At 36.0% G+C, this 20,037-nt stretch overlaps 2 protein-coding genes across 4 annotated transcripts in view; one reads left to right on the forward strand and one right to left on the reverse strand.

Annotated features, from left to right (window-relative positions):
- FANCM (FA complementation group M) overlaps positions 1 to 6,242 on the forward strand; it is a 75,922-nt gene extending 69,680 nt beyond the window's left edge. Inside the window, exons 24-25 of one of the 2 annotated variants that reach the window (XR_004320681.1) lie at positions 1,714 to 1,828; positions 6,130 to 6,242. The gene's annotated coding sequence lies outside the window, so the exon portion shown is untranslated. Of the gene's footprint in view, positions 1 to 1,713; positions 2,076 to 6,129 lie in introns of those variants that run through there. The other variant, XM_032481962.1, reaches the window with a different exon arrangement.
- Positions 1 to 19,628, reverse strand: part of MIS18BP1 (MIS18 binding protein 1) — a 40,807-nt gene extending 21,179 nt beyond the window's left edge. Inside the window, exons 1-8 of one of the 2 annotated variants that reach the window (XM_032481964.1) lie at positions 19,530 to 19,628; positions 15,888 to 16,519; positions 11,823 to 11,939; positions 10,731 to 11,203; positions 7,382 to 7,455; positions 5,548 to 5,678; positions 2,116 to 2,203; positions 1,005 to 1,162 (exon numbers count right to left, since the gene is read on the reverse strand). In XM_032481964.1, coding sequence (XP_032337855.1) covers positions 1,005 to 1,162; positions 2,116 to 2,203; positions 5,548 to 5,678; positions 7,382 to 7,455; positions 10,731 to 11,203; positions 11,823 to 11,939; positions 15,888 to 16,428 — 1,582 coding nt within the window. In that variant the 5' untranslated portion in view covers positions 16,429 to 16,519; positions 19,530 to 19,628. Of the gene's footprint in view, positions 1 to 1,004; positions 1,163 to 2,115; positions 2,204 to 5,547; positions 5,679 to 7,381; positions 7,456 to 10,730; positions 11,204 to 11,822; positions 11,940 to 15,887; positions 16,520 to 19,172 lie in introns of both variants that reach the window. The other variant, XM_014557981.2, reaches the window with a different exon arrangement.
- Positions 19,629 to 20,037: the final 409 nt, after the last annotated feature.

A 20,037-nucleotide genomic window follows, 5' to 3' on the forward strand; every position in this document is an offset into this window, starting at 1 on the left:
AGTGAGATACACTTTTGGAGATTTTTAAATTTGGGAATAAAAATGTATAGTAGGTGCTGTAGCCACAGGACTCCAGAATACTAAACATGGTCTGGCAATGACAATAAACAACATGCCTAATTTATGGGAAACAAGGTGACTTCTGATAAAATAAAGAAGGGTTGAAAGGGAACTGGAACAACAGTTAAATAGTAAATTTTTGCTAGCTCTAGGCAAGCAGTTATCCACACATTTGTTATTTTCTCTGTAACTAGAAAGGATAAGCATAGCTTCAGAGGGGCTGGGGGACAGGGGAGTGGGGTACGGTGGGGTAGGAGAGTGACATACAGGTACATTCACATCTGGTATGGTGCAGTATTTTTGGCAGAAGCAGTCCAAAACTCTTGAAGGTCTGTAAAGCTCTTCTTTATAAGGTCAAGGTAGAACTGGCATAAATTCATACAACAGAGTCTAGTAACTTGTACTCATTATATTATCTAGAAAAGCCTTTAAGTGCCTTTTTCAGCTTGGGGTCAGGTGGAATGTAAGGCAGATTATAGTTTTGGTGGAGAGTTGGCAGAACAATTCTGCTAGTTACCTTCATAGCAATGGTCCTTCAAAAAAAAACCATGCCATTTCCTCCATGAAAGCAAACTGGTTTTGTCTATAAACAGGAATAATATTTAGTACAAAAATATAGGCATCTTTAATTTAGGTGTGAGATAAGCTGGCAGCCTAAATATCTTGGGTCTAGAAAAATGGAAAGAACATCATCTTTCATTGCTGTTTATCAGTGTTCTTGGTATTCTGATTAATTAAAAGATAATATTTAACAAAATAAGCTGAACACTGACTATAGATGATCTACATTGCAATTTCTCCTCTTAAGTAGTGGAAAAAACAGGTATTTTAGGGCAATATAAGTCAAGAACTCAGTATTATTTTACATTGTAAACAACTAAACAATGTGGAGCTCATCTAAGAATTTACCACTATACCAAGAAAGAAGAAAAGAGTAAACATACCCAAATGATCACAATCAAGGTCATAAGTGGTGCTGGCTCTTTGGAGCACATCTGTTTTGTTTTCCTTTGTACCATTTTTGATTGATTTTCGAATGTCAGGGACAAATCTTTCAGTTTTCTGTTTTTGTCTGGCTTTTCCTTTTTTCTTTTCACAAGCCCTGAAAACCAAGTATAGTATTTTTCCTCTAATACTGGTTGTCAAAAATACAAAACCCAAAAACTAAACCCATAAATAAATAAGTGAAACTCCCTCAGATAAACCGTTTTTCCCCTAGCAGATTACCTTTACTCTTACATTATTTAAGTCTTCATAGTTTCCACCCTTTTCCCCACAAAAAACTCAAGTATAACACCTTAAGTCACAAGATTCAAATATGACCTCTTAAGTTCTTCCTATTTGTGCTCTTGTATTTCCTACTAGAGCTGATATTACAAGAAAACTAAAGGACAAATTCTGCCAGTTGCCTGTTCTTGTAAATAAAATTTACCAAAACACAACTACATTCACTCATTTAAGTACTATCTATGTTGCCTTTCCACTACAAAGGCACAGTCTAGTAGTTGTGATAGAGGCAGCATACCCATGAAAATACTTTCTGTCCCTTTTCAGAAAAAACCACCAATCCCTGTCATAGGTTATTACATTGTACTATATCTCCTATGAGTTCTTAGGGGCACAAATTAATCAAATTCTTATTTGTTTTCCCAGTGCAGACAGAGTGACTGCTAAGCAGCTTACACTTAGAACTCCTGAGGGAACGAAAGAATGAAAAAAGGACCAAGAACTTCAGACTCATGTTTAACAGATACATGTCTCCTAAAGGGTAGGTGACTGTGGATGACTCCTTGAAATATGTCAAAGATTTTATTTTCCTTTTAGATTTAATCCATATGGCAGAAGTTCTAGTAGAGTGTTACTGTCTTCTAAAAGTCTAAGATCAAAGAGAGCTTCAAGACTGGAATTTCCAAGAAATGAAACTAAAACCATTGGGTATATGAATATACACATTTGTAAAAGCTCATCAACTTTTATACCTAAGATGGACACATTTATCACATGTAAATTATACTTTAATAAAGCTGCTTTTTAAAAAGTTAAATGGTACTTTACCTTAACTGTTCTAAAAAATTATCAATGTACTCTTTCCACTTTTCTGGAAATCCAAACATAAATTTCCTTATGAGAGAATCCGGGTAACCTATGATAAACAAACAAAAAATGATCTAAAAGTCTAGATTTTAAAGTAATGTCATTAATTCATTAAAACTTAAAAATATATACTTATTGCTTACTACGTGCCAGGCACTGTCACAGATACTAAGGATTCAGCAGTTAACAAAACAAAATTCCTTGCCTTCATACAACTTGTCTTCTAGTGTGAAACAGAAAAGCAAACCAGTAAGTAGAATACCTCATTTGTAAGATGGTCATTCATGCTATGGAGAAAAATTATGCAGTTGAGGGGAATAGGGTTGCCAGCATGCTCATTCTGGGGGAGGAGAGAGTAGGCAGGTTGCATTTCAAAAAAGGACAGAGAGGTTCTCATTGAAATAGCATCATTTGAGTAAAGTCCTGAAAGACGTGAAGGAGTGAGCAACGTGGCAATACGAGGTTAAAAAAACTGGAAGCAGAGGGAACAAATTGGAAGTCTATGAGGCAAGAGTGTGCCTGGCCTGTTTGTAGGACCACAGAGAAATCAGTGAAGTACAGCGAGGAGAGGCTAGGACTATGAGGTTACTCAGATGGGTAAAAGAGGCAGTTAGGGGAGATTATGAGGCCTTGGGTCATTTTATGGACTGAGACTTTTACTTTGGATGAGATGGGAAACTACAGAAAGATTGTGAGTGGAGGAGCCAAAGAATTTGACTTACTTAAACATGACAGAATTAGCTGGCATTTTGAGAAAAGTCTGCGCAAGTACATGGGGAGAAAGAATGAGACCAGTTAGGAGGTTACAGCAAAGATTTAGACAAAAGATGAGGAATGAATGTCTGGACCACAGTGGTGCAGCAGAGGCCTGGGTTCTGGATATATCATGGAAATAATGCCTGTAGGATGTACTGACATACTAGATGTGAGTGTGAGAGACACTGAGGATATAAGGATGTATCCAAGGAACCTGGGTATCCATGAGCCACTGGAACCATGGAAAGAGGGGGAAACTGTAGGCCAACTTAAGGGAGAAGATCAAGTTTCATAGTGGAGATGTCAAATGGGCAGATAGAAAATCAATTGAGTGGCTAGTGAAGTATTCTTGATTAGAGATATAAATCTGGCATTTGTCACAATATGAATGAGATTCAAGCCTAAAAGAAATGAGCACAGCACTGAGTGTAGAAAGAGCCCTAGTCTACCCCATCATTTAGAAGCAAAGAAGAAAAGTAAGCGAAGAAACTAAGAACAAGGGACTGAGGCAGCGTGAAAATATGGTATTCCAAAAGCCAAGTAAAGAAAGTGTTTCAAGAAGGTAGGTGTGATTAACTGTGTCAAGTGTGTACTGGATTAAGCAATGTGGGGGCCAACTGGTGACTCTGATAAGGGCTATTTTGGTGAAGAACTGGGGATTAAGGCATGATTGAAAAGAGTTCAAGAAAAAAATGGGGAAGAAATAGAGAGGAATTAGATGTAAGTGTAACAAGTCTTCTGAGTCACTTCATGAGAGCAATAGTGGCTGAAGAAAGTGTGGTTAAAATGGTCCCCCCACCCCAGTTTTATTGAGAAATAACTGATATACATCACAGTATAAGTTTTAAGCTGTACAGCACAATGGTTTAATTTACGTATTTTGTCAAATGATTAACACAATAGGTTTAGTTAACATCTATCATCTCATACAGATAGAATAAAAAGGAAAAAATCAATTTTTAAATTTATGTTACAAGAGATGATTTAATATCTGCATCTCTTCTTTATATCCTCTCATTTTATCATAAATCAAAAATTAGTATTTGTATCATTATAACAATATAAATATTGTTTACTGCAGAACCTAATACTGTGATTACATGTCCTTTGATCACCACAGTAAGTCTAGTTTCCATCTGTCAATATAAAAATTTATTACATTATTGACTATATTTCCTGTGCTGTACATTTCATCTCTGTGACATTTATTTTGGAACTGGAAGTCTGTACCTTTTTATCTCCCTCACATTCTGCCACTGGTCCCCACCTCTGGCAAGCATCTGTTCTCCTTATCTATAAGGACTGACCCTTTACCATCATGTAATGTCCTTCTTTGTGTCCTGCTATAATTTTTGTTTTAAAGTTTGTTTTGTCTGATATAAGTATTGCTAACCCGGTTTCTTTTCATTTCCGTTTGCAAGGAATATCTTTTTCTATCCCCTAACCTTCAGTTTGCATGTGTCTTTAGATCTTAAGTGAGTCTCTTGCAGGGAGCATATATATGGGTCTTGTTTTTGTATCCATTCAGCCAGTCTATGTCTTTTGATTGGGAGCATTTAGTCTATTTACATTTAAAGTAGTTATGCCATTTTGTTCAATATTTTCTGGTTGTGTTTGTAGTTATTTTTTGTTCCTTTCTCTTTTGCTCTCTTCCCTTATGATTTGATTACTATCTTTAGTGTTATGTTGGATTCTTTTTGCTTTTTTTCTATCTATTTAGAGTTTTGGTTTGTGATTACCATGAGGTTTATATATAGCAATATACACACATGCATACATATATGATTAATTTAAACTGATGAACTCTTAAGTATGAATGCATTCTAGCAACTGTTTTTACTCAAAAGAGGTGGGTTCTGTTTTGTTTTTTGACAGGAAAAGAGAGAATTACTGGAGTGATATCCTTGAACAGACGAGGATAGAAGCTAGAGTACAAATAGAGAGGCTGACATAGGCAGGAACATGGACAGTCTGTCCACAATAAAAGCAGGTACAGATGTAAGCAGTTAGTAGATAGAGCAGAGGAGAAGTTCTTTCTTGATTGTTCCTATTGCCCAAGTCCTCCCCTTCCTCCTTCTACCCTCTCTCCAGCTGAGAGAAGGGAGGTAGGAGATGTGTAAAAATATGAAATAGTCATCAAAGATGATGGGATACTGAATGGATTAGGGAAATGTGGCAGGATACCAAGTGGCACTAACGGACCACAACTTGTTGATGGTAATCATAAAGTTAAAGTAGACTGCTTGGGTGTGTTTTTATTTAGTCACATTAGCTGTGTGCAAGGCATAGGCAGAAAATTAGGTTATACCAGGACTGGGGTTGTACCAGGCAGGTTCAACAAAGAACGGAACTAGGGAGTTAAATTATATTCTTACAACCAATTCCTCACAAATAAGGATCATTACACTTGAATTATTTTTTTTAAGTCACTGGACTTAAACTGTAAAGAGTGATTGAAACAGAAGAAAAGGATCTATATGTATGACATTTTACATAATGTTGTCAACTCTTTAATTTTTAGCTTTGATTCATAATTTTAAAACACTGAATTGAAAGCAAAAAATGTATATTACTGTTAGAAATATGGTTAATTCCTTCACTGAGTACAGTAATTCATCAATTAGGAACAGTCATTACCTGCTTCTTTCATGGAAATCTGGTCTATCTTTCCTTTTAATATATAAATGTTGCCTGATAAAGTCCTAAGTTTGTTGTGCTGAATCCGTTCTATAATTGCATTACTGTGCCAATATATGTTAGTGATGTCTCTAGGAGGAAAAAATAGCTTTGTTAAAGCCAAAATATTCACATCTTACGAGTAATCACAGTGCATATATATAAGCATGTAAATTTATAATAGAAACTAATAAATTTGCACTCTAGCTCCATTACAAATTATTGATCTAATTTTAAAACATTTGAGGGCCAAACACTGCAACAGAACTCAACTGCTTTGTTAGTGTGAGCCTCAGAGTACCAAGAAACTGTACTGTGGCCAAACCAAACTGCTAGTATAAAATATATTATTAGCAAGAAAGCAGGGTCCTTCTCTAAATATCTAGTGCTAAAAATGCTTGCAACTCCTTCTTCACTGATGCTAAGCTTCCAAAGGATGATTTCTCAGTCCCTCTCCAGAGGGCCTATACTGTGTTATTAGCTTTCACAGTTACACGGTTTGGATTATTCTAATCTTGTGTTTTTTCTTCCCTCACTATATAGCCAAATGTCTTTACCTTCCTCTTTGGAAAGTATCAAAAAGGTTCCAGTTGGGGAAAAACTGCAGTATCAAATCACTGACCCATAAATCTACTTTTCTTATTTCCTTAAATGAAACTAAGAATAAATATAAAAAAGAAAGAACAAAATATGAAGATCAATTAGGTAAGTATTGAAGATTCTCTGATTCATTAGATAACTAGTAGTAAACATTCTAAACATAAGCATAATACATAAGAAAATTAAGTTCCTTTAGTTTGGTCAAACATGATAAAACTCACATCATACTTTAATATTCTCGTTTTCTGTTCTTTTTTGCTTTATTTTATTGAACAAACATTTAAATAGTAATCTAAAAGCACTGTTATTAAAGTCTTATAAATATTAACTCATTTAATCCTGAAAATAACCCTTAAGGTAAGTAATACTATTACCACTGTTGTGCAGATGAAGAAACTGAGACTGAAAAATGGTAAGTAATTTGCCCCAGTCATATGGCCAAGAAGCAGCAGCAATAGGATTCCAACAAAGGCAATCAATGCTGCCTCTGGATATTAAGGAAATGGGTGCAAGGCAAGCAGGTATAAAGTGAGCAAGACAGATGTTATATACTCTACTTAAAATCTTTCAGGTAAGTATTCTTGAACAGTGATATCCTGTATTGTTTTATTACAACCTTTTATTACAATTTTTTTTCCTAACCACTAATTGTTTTTGAAGAATAGGAAATGGTTCTAATAGAGTAGCAGAACTAGGCAAAGCCTACTCACTGGATGTTGCTTTCACTGTAGGGAGAACTAGAAATTGCCAATGATTACTTAATTGTAGCTGTATGGCAAAGTGTTAAATAATTTTGATTCCTTTTCTAGATCAATAATTAATATCAGGTTGCCCCAATTTAGATGTGAGAATCGAACTGAAATGCATGTAGTAAATATTAACTGATCATATATAATTAAGCAGATAATACCAGTCCACTTATTAGAACCTCTGAAAAAATAAAGCACTATGTATACAAATTTGAGCTGTCACTATTTTAAAAATAACTTGAATTAACAGGCAAAAGCATGAAAGCTGGTTACAACAAGCATGGTTATACTCATTTTACTTTTTTGCCATCAGTTTATAGCCTTGTTAGGAAGTCTGTTTTGTAGCAAGATGCTATTTTTCATGCATCTCCTTTTAAGCTCTTACACATTAAGTATCTTATTTTATCACAAATCTTATTAAAAGAATACTGAAATATTATACTTACATCAATCTTCCTTCTACACATATAGCAGTGTTATCATTGATGACTTTAATCATCCATTCCTGTAGCTGGACTACCTAATCAAGTATAAAATGAAGTATGTATTTCCTGTAATAATTGTAGCATAAGCATTACAAAATCAATTTACATTAAATTAAAAGAAAAAAATTTATGAGTAATCCAAATGATTCCTTAGTGCTCATCTATATAAGAATCACATCCTGTTTTAAATAGCAATAAGGTGAAAACTCTTATATATAATGAAACAAAAGATGATTGCAGAGAGACTGAACTGAGGTTGTACTGTATAGGTTGTTCTACAATCCAGAATCAACTTTACTTTAAATATTCTTATGTCAAATATCTTAACCATGAGGGGAAAAAAAATCACCTAACATCCTAAGGTTTCCACTAAAATACTAAAACTCACAAAAGACCCAATAATTTGGGAGAAAAAAAGTTGTGTAGTATATATTCCACCATCACACTTATCCCTACATAATTAGAGCATTTTATTTTTTTGCAAAGTTGATTTGGAGTTGCATTCAATTTTCTATAAAGGTAATTGCTAGTAATCTACATTTAGTATTCTGTTTGAGAGCAAACATATGAACAGCTCAGAGAATTCCTTATTTTGGGACAAGTAAAATTCTATTATAAAGGAAAATTTCTGTGAACATCTATGTTAAGAAATTATTGCTTATATTGCATAACAGTTTAATAATGAACTATTTCTGATGAGAAATACAGCCATAAAAGTCATAAAATACTGAGTAGCCATTTATTTCATAAATAAAATTATAAACTTACATATAAAGACAAATTATCTTATAGTAGTTTTATGCTAAGTCAGGAAACTAAAATGGAAGGGCACTTCTAGTTACTGCACTCCTCCCCAATAATGTTAATTTTAAAAATTGTAGGAAGGACTTAGGAAAGAGGCAATAAAGTTCTTTTTCCCCCCTACTTCTACATGTTTTAGAACTATAAGATATGTTAAAGAATCAACCAGATGGAGATGGTATTAAAAACAAAAGCTAATACCTGGCAGTGTTCCAAACACCTTAGATTGACTCATGTTTTCCACTTAACACTAGGAGGCAGGTACTATTATCTTCCTTTTATAAAGAAACTCATTTTATAGATAAAGTCTAGTTAAATTATCTGCCCATATCACACATAGCTAGTTAAAAGCACGGGTTACAAATGTAGGAATTCTGGCTCAATAATCCTGTACCATATTGCTTATATATCAAAATGTTCATTTATATTCATTCATCAAAGATTTGCTGAGCTCTACCATGGGCCAAGCACTGGTTTAGGCATGGGGATTTAGCCAGAAATAGAACAGCTGCCCTCCTTAGAACAAACATTCTTGTGTGGTGATGACATCCAAACAAATGGACAAATAAATAGTAAAATGTCAGGCAGTGAGAATTACAAACAAGTATAAGACATTAGATAACTGGAGGTGCTTTTTAGATAGGATAGTCAGGGAAGGCCTTGGAACGGAGAACTGAATGAAATAAGGGATGAGCCATATGGATATCTGGGAGTAATTCTTCCAGGCAGAGGGAGTAAGTGCAAAGGCCCTAAGAAGGCAGCAATGAGGGGCAAGGAGCTTGAAAGGAGTAAGAGATGAGGCTGGATGTCTCCAGGATTGAATTATGTAGAGTCCTATAAACTATGATAAAGGCTTGGTGTTTTCTCTTGAGATAACAAGTTACTAGAGAATTCTGAACAGAGGAGTGACATGTTTAATATTTTATTAAGGGGCTGCTGGGTAGAAATCTGACTACATATAAAGATTCTGGCCTCTATCTAGAAAACAGACTGAAGGGGAGGGAGGCAACAGTGAAAGCAGAGAGACTATAAGGCTACTGTAGTAATCCAAGCGATTACGGTGTCATGGACTAGGAGGTGGTGGCTGAGTCATAAGTGGCCATATTCAAGATAGTAGAGCCAACAGGATTTCTTCTTGGTTTAGATGTGGAGTGTGAGAAAAAAGACAAGAGTACAAAATGAATCTAAAACTTTTAACCTAAGTATCTGGTGGAACAGTATTGCTATGTACCAATAGGGGACACAATGGAGAATATTTATGGGGAAGAAATCAACAGCTTAGCTTTAGACATGTTAAATTTGAGATGCCTATTGGATGTCAACAGAGAAACTGTACAGATAATTACACATGTGAACAGGGTTTAAGAGAATGTTCTGGGCTGGAGATACTTATTTGGGAGTTATCAGCAGAGAAATGAAATTTTAAGCTATAATACTGAATGATAATAGTATTGAGAGTATGTGTAGTATTGTCAGTCAGTTTCTAGGACTTGACTCTAGGGAATTCCAACATTTAGAGTTTATTACAGGAAGAGAAAACAGCAAAGGGGAATGAGAAGAATGGCTAGTAAGGTGGTAGAAAATTAGGGGAGAGAGCCTAGAATCTAAACGAATCTAAACGAAAAGCAGTACATCATTTTAAGAAGGATGTTCTGATTCACTGTGTTAACTTCCTATGAGTGACAGAATAAGGAATAAGAATCATCACTAGATTTAGTGATATGGAGATCACTGATTAACCTGAAAAAAGCAATTTTCATGGAGTAGTGATTACAAATGTCCAAAGTGGAACATATTCAATGTGGAATAAGAAAAGAAGAAATAGTAACTGTGAATACGTGTATCTCTTTCAAGGTGTTTACACTGTAGTGGGAAACAAAAAATAGGGTGGTAGCTAGAGTGGGATAGGAAGTAAAAGGAATGTAGACTTTTTCATCACTTAAAAAAAGTGCAGATAATATTTTAGCATGTTTATATACTAACAGGAATGAGCCAGAAGAGAGGGAAAAACTGAGTGGATAATTAGAGGGACAAAATCCTCTAGGTGCTAAGAGGAAATGAACTGGTCTTTAAAAGAAGTGCAAACTGTTCATCCATTTTAACAGAAAGGAAAATATCTTAAGTCTTTTATTGATCCTTCTGTATAACAACAGAAAAACTTCTCAAATCTTCAGATGCTACAATTCCTTTTTCTTTTAACTGCTGTTAACAGTAGCCCAAGAATCAGGGGGAAAAACATCAAGAACAAGAATAACTCACTGTTCATCCCTAAAGGGAGTAAGTAAATTGCTTAAGACTATACAACTAGCAATAGAGCGAGGTAAGACTTAACACCTGGGTCTTCTTACTTTCAACATACTGCTCTCTTCACTAGACTACACTGCCTGTACACTGAACAAAGTAAAATCTAACAATGAAGCTACTCTTAATAATGACAGAGCAAAAGAGCTTAAGCTCTTGAAAAATGAGGGTAAAAACAAATATACATCTGCCTTAACAGTTTTCCTACCTTATTTTTTTCAGCTCCATTTGTAATAGTTTGGCATATACTCGGAGAAAGCTTCGAGGCATTTCTTTTTGATCTCCGAGGAACTGCTACATGAAATCTTGGAGATGCAAGCACAATTTTACATGTATCATTCATGGAACCTGGAAGATCAGTCTCTCTGGGCATTGTTTTCTCATTTCCTTCCTTGATTTCCTGTTTTGAAGTGCCTTCTGTTGTGATCTTGCTATCATCAGAAACCATTAATTGACCACCATTACTAGCAACACAGAGAGTCTCAACAGTGGTATTTTGGGGTTTTTGACAGGTAGAATCAATGCCTTCTAAAAAAAAAGTGTCCTTTTTGGACTTAGTGTTTGCAGCTGTATTCTCCTTTGAGTGAAGAATTTGTTTAGCCAACTGAGCTCTAGTTAATGCCTTGTTTGAGACTCCTGCAGCTGAAATATTTTCATGTTCTTGGTTCAGAACTGGAAGCTCTGTCAAAAATATAAAACCAAACAAAATTTATAGAAGGATCATATGAAATTAAAGGAGAGCAACAGAGCAATTTAAAACTTTTTTATGTTTGTTCCTTTTAAAAATTGAAGTATAATTAACTTAAGTATCATAATAGTTTCAAGTATACAACATTGGATTCAATATTTTTATACATTACGAAATGATCACTACACTAAGTCTAGTTACCATCTGTCACCATGCAGTTATTACACTATTCCCTATGCTGGACACGAAATCTCCATTACCTGACTTATTTATTTTATAACTGGAAGTTTGTACCCAAGTTTGTCCCTCACCTATTTCACCAACACCCCTCCTCCTCCCCCAGCAACCACCAGTTTGTTCTGCGTATCTATAGGTTTGTTTCTGTTTTGCTATATTTGTTCATTTGTTTTATAAAACTGTTGATATTAAAGTCTTCAGGTTAGAAATCCTCCATCTTCCTGCCCAGTCTTTCACTGAGTGCTGCTAGCTTTTATGACAATGTTTCATCTATAGCCAATGCTCATTGCCTCCGCAGGGAAAATAATTATCTAGAACATTTAACTATACATTCAAGCAACAAACTAAAAACAAACAAAACAAAAAGCACTTTACCATAAGTTAAATTGTGCAGAGGTGCTTCCTTTTCCTGCTGACATTGAATCTTTTGCTTGACTGACAGGACAGTATTATTTGATGACTCTAGAGGAACTTCTTGGACTGAGGTTGAGTCTGTTTTTTTTTTTTAAAGAAAGAGGAAGTTGAGTTGTATTAGTCACTGAGAAGAAAGAAATGCCTTTAAAAAAATCTTGGAATAAAGAATTAGGTTCAGTAATGATCAGACCAATATAGTATACTTATGTAACATATGACAGCTACGTAAGTTTTTTCCCTTTATTATCTTCCCATGGCTTAAACTCATCCTCTATCAACTATGTTCTGCTGAGAAAGAATTTTTTAAAACTTCTCCCTGTCACTTGCCAGCTCCAGACAAAAGTATACTACTGGACTTAGAAGTCTAGAAACATGGAATAAAATTCTGGTGCTGCCACAAATCAGATATATGTGTTAGATTATACATGAAGTGCCATCTAGTCTTGAAAATTCTGCTTCTGCTTCTGCTTCTGCTTCTGGGTGATGGAAATTTCTGAAATGTGAAAGAAAAGCTGAAAAGTTGTAACTTATACTTTAAAAATCAAAATGTTGAGAATTGTTAGCAGACTAAACCATAATTTATACTTTGCTGACATCTCTTTAGCAGGCCTTCAAAGGCATAGATCTGGCAGGCTTATCAACTAGACAAATAGGGACTAATAGTATTGCTTACATTTTATTCTGTTTTATGTCCTAGATTGTTAAAGTTTTGTTTCTTGAATATAGAAATGAGTTTCTTTCACACAAAAAGGGGAAGGTAATAGACTTAAAATTTGTACCAGAGAAGGAAAAACTGAATTATTTTATATGTTTAGTTTCAAATATTACACTTGAAAAAAATTGGTAGTGATTATACTTTAATAAGTGTGCTGCTTTAGCCTTAGAAACCTTAATATAAAGATTTTACAATGATGACATGCCATAAAAGGATGAGTTTCTATTTCTTTAACCCATTCTACTAGAAATGGCAGGCAATGTACTAAAGACAAGTGGGTAGTTTGATCAAATATAACAGACTACAAAACATCAGTCATTTATCTCAGAGTCCAAGGATCCATGCAGAGATTCCTCAAAAGACCTCTGAAATTATATACAAAATCTGTTTGTGTATATGGGGTTTTTTTAGGGAAAGAGTCATCAGATTCTCAAAGCAGTCAGTTATTTCTTCCTGTCTCTGAATTCCACTTTACATACAAAATGTGCTTTAATATACATTATTTCATTTGCTTCTCCCTTTTCTCCCAGGCTATATGAGATTGTTTTGTGTACTCCCCCATGTCTATCCTAAACTCCCTTAGAAAACTCTGCTTTTTGTGTCAAAATGTATCACTGTCTTTGAAACACGACAATATTCCCACAATCTATTGTGTAGTAGTTAAGAGCATGGGCTTTCTAACAGATATCTGTATTTAATTCTCAGCCCATCAATTATTACCTGTGAGACACAGAGTAAACATGACATATTTAAAAGCTCCATTTTCCAGACTATTAAATGAGCATCTACCCACAGTGTTTACTGAAAGGATTAAATGAGATAATGCATGTAAAGTATCTTTACCAACTACTGCAACTCATTAAAATCTCAATTTCAAGTGTCCCACTTTCTGACCACCTTCTATCTGTTCAGACTTTAGTTCTCTCAAATGCACGGACTATCCCAGCAAGACCTACACTTCTTCACACTTCCTCATCTCATTCAGGTCTTCTTTTCCCTGTCTCAGCAACTTAAATTTCATGACCAGTTGTGGTCACCACCTTGCACACACACCCCAACTCCTTTGTCCTTCTCTCACATCATCCTATAGGCACACCTCGGAGATATTATGGGTTCAGTTCAATGCAATAAAGCAAGTATCACAATAAAGTGAGTCACATGAATTTTTTTGTTTCCAAGTGCATATAATAGTTATATTTACATTTAACTGTCATCTATTAAGTGTGCAACAGTATTATGTCTTTAAAAAAACCAATGTATATACCTTAATTTAAAGAATTATTGCTAAAAATGCATTTTTTAAAGCAACTTTATTGCTAAAAAGGCTACCATCATCTGACAACACAGGATTGCCACAAACCATCAATTTATAAAACCACAGTATCTGTGAAGGGCAATAAAGGAAAGCACAATAAAATGAGGATGCCTGTACTTGGCAAAATTACATTCCTGATAAAATCCAACCCCCTGCCTATTCCCCATGGGCACCTATGCCACAAATCTCAAGTAGGTCCTTAACACAGTCCAGGAAATCAAATTTAGGCCTAGATCATTTACTAGTCCACTCTCTTACACTATTCAAACCTCCACCTCCTCAAACTTCAAAACCTGCTTCATATATTCACCCTCAACTGATGACTTTACTTCCTATTTCAGATTATTTCTTAAGTTACACAACACTGTCTACTTTCTTGTTTGATTGATGGTGTGTTTATGTCCCTTGCTAAGGCCAAACATCCACTTTTAGATTCTATTCCATCTGAAACTACTCAAGAATATCACACTACCCAATCTCAGTTTTTCCTTCCCTACTGGATCATTCCCAACAGCACACCAAAATGATGTTACTTCACCAATCATAAAGAACAACAATAAGATCTTATTAAACTATACTTCCCATATTTCTTTGCTCCCCTCAAAAAGAACTGTCTGTATTCATCACTGTCAATCTCTCCTCATGTTCTCTCTTGAACCCTCCTGAATCATGTTTTTGTTCCTGTCACTCCACCCAAACTGCTCTCATCAGTCACCAATGACTTCCACGTTGCTAAATCCAATGGTCAAATCTCAGCCTTCATCTTACTTGACTGATTAGCAGCATAAGATACAGCCAATGACTCCTTCCTTAAAAGCATTTTGTCTCTTGGCTTCCAAAGTTTCACTCCTGGTTTTTTTTCTTCCTCATCTTCTCAGTGGCCTTCACTACTTTCTACCCTTTATACTAACTTCTAAATTCCAGGATGCTCCAGGACTCATCCTTGAATATTTTCGGTGTACGCTTACTCCCTGATAATCCCATCTAATCTCATAGCTTTAAACTGCCATTTAGGTGATAATAATTCCCAATGTATTTTTCTCCCCTGAACCATTTCCCTAAATTCCAACTGATTTTTTTCAACAGCCTAAGTCATATCTACACTTCAATTTTTAAGACACATCAAAACTGACATGGCAGAAACATAATTATTGAGCCCTCAACCCCACTCCTCCTCAGCCTGCCCTACCTCAGTTAAATTGCTCCATTTTTCCAATTGCTCAAGCAAAAATCTCAAAACTGAACAAACAAATCTCCCTAGAGTTATCCTTATATCTCTCTTTCATTCCACACCCAATCTCTGGGCTAATGCTGTTGGTTCTTCCTTCAAAATATATCCAGAATTCAGCCACTCTATTATCTTCACTGCTACCACCTGGACCAAACACCATGTCTCACCTGGATTACTACAGTAACTATTTCAAATTAACAGCCAGAGTAATATTCAAAAAAGGTTAAGACAGATCGTGTCACTCCTCTGCTAAAAACCCTCCAGTGGCTCCTTAATTTGCTCACAATAAAAGCCCAATTGTATAAGAAGCATAATTATCTCTTATGTTGCATTATCTGATCCTTTCTTTATCCCCTCCACTACATACACACTGATCTCACAGCTAATCCGTATGCTTCTTTTCAGGGCATTTGCACCAGCTGAAGGAACACCCTTCCCCATTTCCCAAGATACCCATCTCTATAGTCTTCTTCAATTAGCTCAAATGCCACCTTTTCACTGAAACACACTCGGACCACCCCAATGAAAATTACCTGTTTCAGCTCTCCCCATCATGCTTACTCTGCTTTTTCTTTCCAGAGCATTCTCTTATACTACCCTAAAAATACTTATCTAATTATCTGTCTCCCACAACCTGAATGTGAGCTAGCAACACGAGGGCAGAGATTCTTGTTTTTTTTGTTCACTGCTGTACTCTGAGTGCCTAAAACAGGGTCAGACACAATAAACAACACAGCTTTTTAACCAACCCATAGTAAAACTAACCTTTTGGTGAACTGTTTTCTGACTGGAATGATTTGTTTTCCTTTTCTCCACAGACGTACGTATGCTGTAATTCCCTTTTCTCAGCTTTGTTAGAAACGAAATTTTTATTACTTTCACTTTTCTGTGGTTCCAACAAACTACTGTTTCTTGATGCTTGTTCTTGCTTGTTACGTAGTGCTTTTTCTTTCATTCTTTGAAATATTTTCCCCGGTGATTCATAATTTGCACTATTTCTTAATCCATCCTTGTTGGGCTTTATAGCACTGATATCAAGAGAACTGTTAGAGGTGGTAGTCTCTGGTAGCATGGTAGATTGAAATATATTTTTATTATTAACAACTGTCCTTTCTAGGAACTGACTCTTTTTATGGTCATTCAATTTTAAAGAGGACTGCTGATATTTCACCAAATCTTTTACAGGAGTTAGTGTGCCGGAAGGAATGCTGTCAAAAAAGATTGCATGCATGGGCATATGTCTCCTTTGAGAAGATGTCTCTGAAGACAAGTGAGTTCCTGGATGTTTCAAAGGTGTTACAATCATCTTGATAAACAGCAGCAACAAATTTCTTCTAATAGAAATTTCACTTACACACAATTTTCAGGATAGACCTTCAGCAGAGGGCCAGAGGAACCTGTAGTTCAATGGGAAATTGACCTTTATCACGCTTTGGTGCAGAAAAAGTTAAATTTACTTGCTTTCCATAACAACATTATACTAATTAGAAGGTTTAATTGGTTCATAATAACATTGGATAATCTATAGCTCACAAATCAGACTAAGATTTTCTATTTTTGTTAAAGTTTCATTTTATTATTTGTCACTGAACAGTTTAGTTTTTAAATTTAATTCTCTACAAATAAGCAGCTTCCACCAAATCTTCTACTTAATAACTCTAAGAACTGAATTTTGAATATGTTTTTGAAATTTATTTGAACCTCAACTCCTGGAGGTTCCAATCTAATATTTTCATCAAAAAAAAATGACATCTGTCTATGGCACTACATTAAGTTATAAAAAATTAAATTTCACAAATATGGTTTTTCCCTTTAGGCACTTAAATTTTATGGCAGTAGCTACAATGATCTATCTTAATGAAGGGTAAAAATCCATTCAGTTTTTTTAATGATTTTTTTAACTTTTTTATTGATTTATAATCATTTTACAATGTTGTATCAAATTCCAGTGTAGAGCACAATTTTTCAGTTATACATGAACATATATACATAATCCATTCAATTTTTAAGTTAAATAATCTCCAATCCTAATTTTGTTATGATGCAGAACATTTTAATTATGAGGTTTTAGTTTAAAAAAACCTTAACTCAAAAGTAAATTATATTCATTATAATTCTTTAAACATTTAAAGCTATTTACAATATTTAGAGGAAATCATGCGTTTGACCATACCTGGTCTAAGACTTGTTTTAGCTTGTTTCTTACATATAAATTTTATTTCCCACACCTAGAAATTAAGATTCTAGGTTATGAACCATATCACTGCATTCTGCAATACCTGGTAAATTAATGAAATATTTCAACCCAAGGAGCTTGAAACTTACTAGTCTAGATTTATAGTATCTCTTATCACTGAATTTATAACTAGTTCAGTCTTTCACGTAATGTAAACATAAAAGCCTGTTACAGAAAATACAAATGCAATCAGACCAAAGACATTAAGTATCTTTATCCAAAGAAACTTCTGTGAGAAATAAACATGCAAGTTAAAAATTCATATACAAACTACCATTTTATCCAACAGTTTATAAGAGAAAAAAAAAGGAACTATTCCTCAGTAATAAGGGCAAAGAAGGGTATCTTTGGAATCTCGTCCTGTGACACAAAAAACACTGAATTCTTCCACAGAATGTTTTTTGCATTTTTAAAATTTTCTCCCACATGTTAATTCAGTAAATATGTATAATATATTTATGTGTTTGGCAATGTGCTAGTGACAGGAACCCTGTGCTAGGAGGATTATAATACTCATTAGCCATTCACTTTAAATTCTCAAAAACAAAAGTGAATAAACTGGGACAACTGCACAGAAAGATGGCAAAGTAGGTGCAGGTTTACACAATCTCAATTCCTTAGAACCCAATGAAATGTTCACCAGGAAGTATAAACTGCAAATAAACTAGTAGAACTAAGAACAGGCCCAATATGTAGTACAACAGCTCCCCCCTTGTGGGGGGGGGGGATTTATTCCAAGACCCCCACTGGATGCCTGAAACTGTGGCCAGTACCAAATCTTATACATACACTATGTTTTTCCCTTTATGTACATATCTATGATAAAGTTTAATATATAAATTAGGCACAATGAGAGACTAACTAATAATAAAATAGAACAATTATAACAATATTCTGTAATAAACGTTATATGAATGTCATCTCTCTCTCACTCAAAATATCTTATTGTACAAATTTAATGCTTTTCTAACTTAACTAAGCATTTCCCATGCATTGTGGCTGTAACGTTTGCAGTTTGGGATGCAATAACAATACCACCATAATTTTTTTTCCTTTTCAGTTTCACAAACAGAAGATTCGTTCTTACCATAGACCTTAGCAATCTTTAGTATATGACTTTTTTTCCTTTCCTTATTAAATGGAGAGCTTTCACTTTTCACTTAAAAGAAGGGCTTCGCAGCTTCTCTTTGGCATATCCAAATTGCCAGTATCACTACTCTTGTGCTTTGGGGCAATTATTAAGTAAAATTAGAGTTACTTGAACATAAGCACTATCATACCTCAATAGGCCATCTGATAATTGAGAGGGCTGCTAAGTGACTACTGGGTGGGATATGCTGGACAAAGGGATAATTAACAACCCTAGCTGGTACGGACCAATATTTCATCATACTACTTTAAAAGGTGTGCAATTTAAAACTTACGAATTATTTATTTCTGGAATTTTCCACCTAATATACTTATACCGCAGGTGACTGTGGTAACTAAAACTGTGGGGTGGGAAAAGTGACCGGATAAGGGGCGACTACTGTAGACACAGGATTGTTTTCATTTAAAGCAGGTAATTATAGGCACAGTGAAAGGGTCCAAGAACCAACAACTCCTGTTTCATGCTGCCTAACCTCTTCCTTCTCAATTCAAGCAAGTAGTAGGATGAAGTGTGTACTTAAGATTCTGAAAACCCTCAGATTCCACTCCGAAAGCCAGAAATGTACACCAGTCTGCAAGGGCCCAGAATACTTAAGTGCTGGAACTCGCAGCGCCAAAAGGGATCGGAGGCAGGAGGAGAGGGAAGAGGCGCAGGGGGGCCATACCTCGGGTAAAGGGCCTGGAGCGTGAGATCGCGGTAGTCCGGGATCCCCTTCCCGCGGAGTGGGGGCTAGGAGCCCCAGGGCTCGTGCCTCTGGCCCACGTCGGCCCCGGCCCGCAGCGGCCGAGCCGCAGGTGACGCTCCTCTCCTCCGTGAGGTTCCCTAACACCGAAACAGCTCGGGAGTTCAAATTTGAAGAGCCCGCCCTCCGGCCTGCCCAGGATTGGCGCGTTGAAGAATTGCGTCACCGTGCGTCTCACCCGGACATAAGAAAACTAAGAGTAGGCCCTGCTCCGCGTGGGCAATGTTGTTTCCACAAAAACTGGGCAACCCCAAGCTGCCACGGGTACTCGGCACGCACCTCTGGTTGTCCTCAGACTTCGTTTCGAATTCAGAGAGAGGACCCGCTTCGCTTTCCGTCGCTCCTCCCGAAATGCTCTGCGGCAGGAAGGCCTACGTCAGACGTCTCCTGGACTCACCGGCGCTCCGGCAGCTTCTTAAGTTTGTCCCTTCCCGGCTGCCTTCCTGCCCTACGGGTGTGAACGCCTACAGCTTTTGGTCATCGGTTCCTTCCACGTGGGAGCGAACAGCTTGCTGAATACGTTTGACAGAGCGTTTAGTTTTCTCAGGCCGCGAGATATTTGAGGCCAAAAAAGAGTGCTTTGTACTTGAGGAGATGACGGACTGAATGCAAAGTTATACTTGCAATGGGCTGTTTAGTTTGAGCTGTTCCCCCAGAAAGTGTGAGTTTTTTTAACCTGACGGTCTCCAATCCTAAAAGCATTAATCTCGGCTATTCTGGGTTGTGGTGCAGTTCGTGATAGTCACGTTTAGACTGAGTCTTGCCTAAGACTGCGCTCTGCTCTAAC

Source organism: Camelus ferus, chromosome 6, assembly GCF_009834535.1.
Source record: "Camelus ferus isolate YT-003-E chromosome 6, BCGSAC_Cfer_1.0, whole genome shotgun sequence".
NCBI lineage: Eukaryota > Metazoa > Chordata > Mammalia > Artiodactyla > Camelidae > Camelus > Camelus ferus.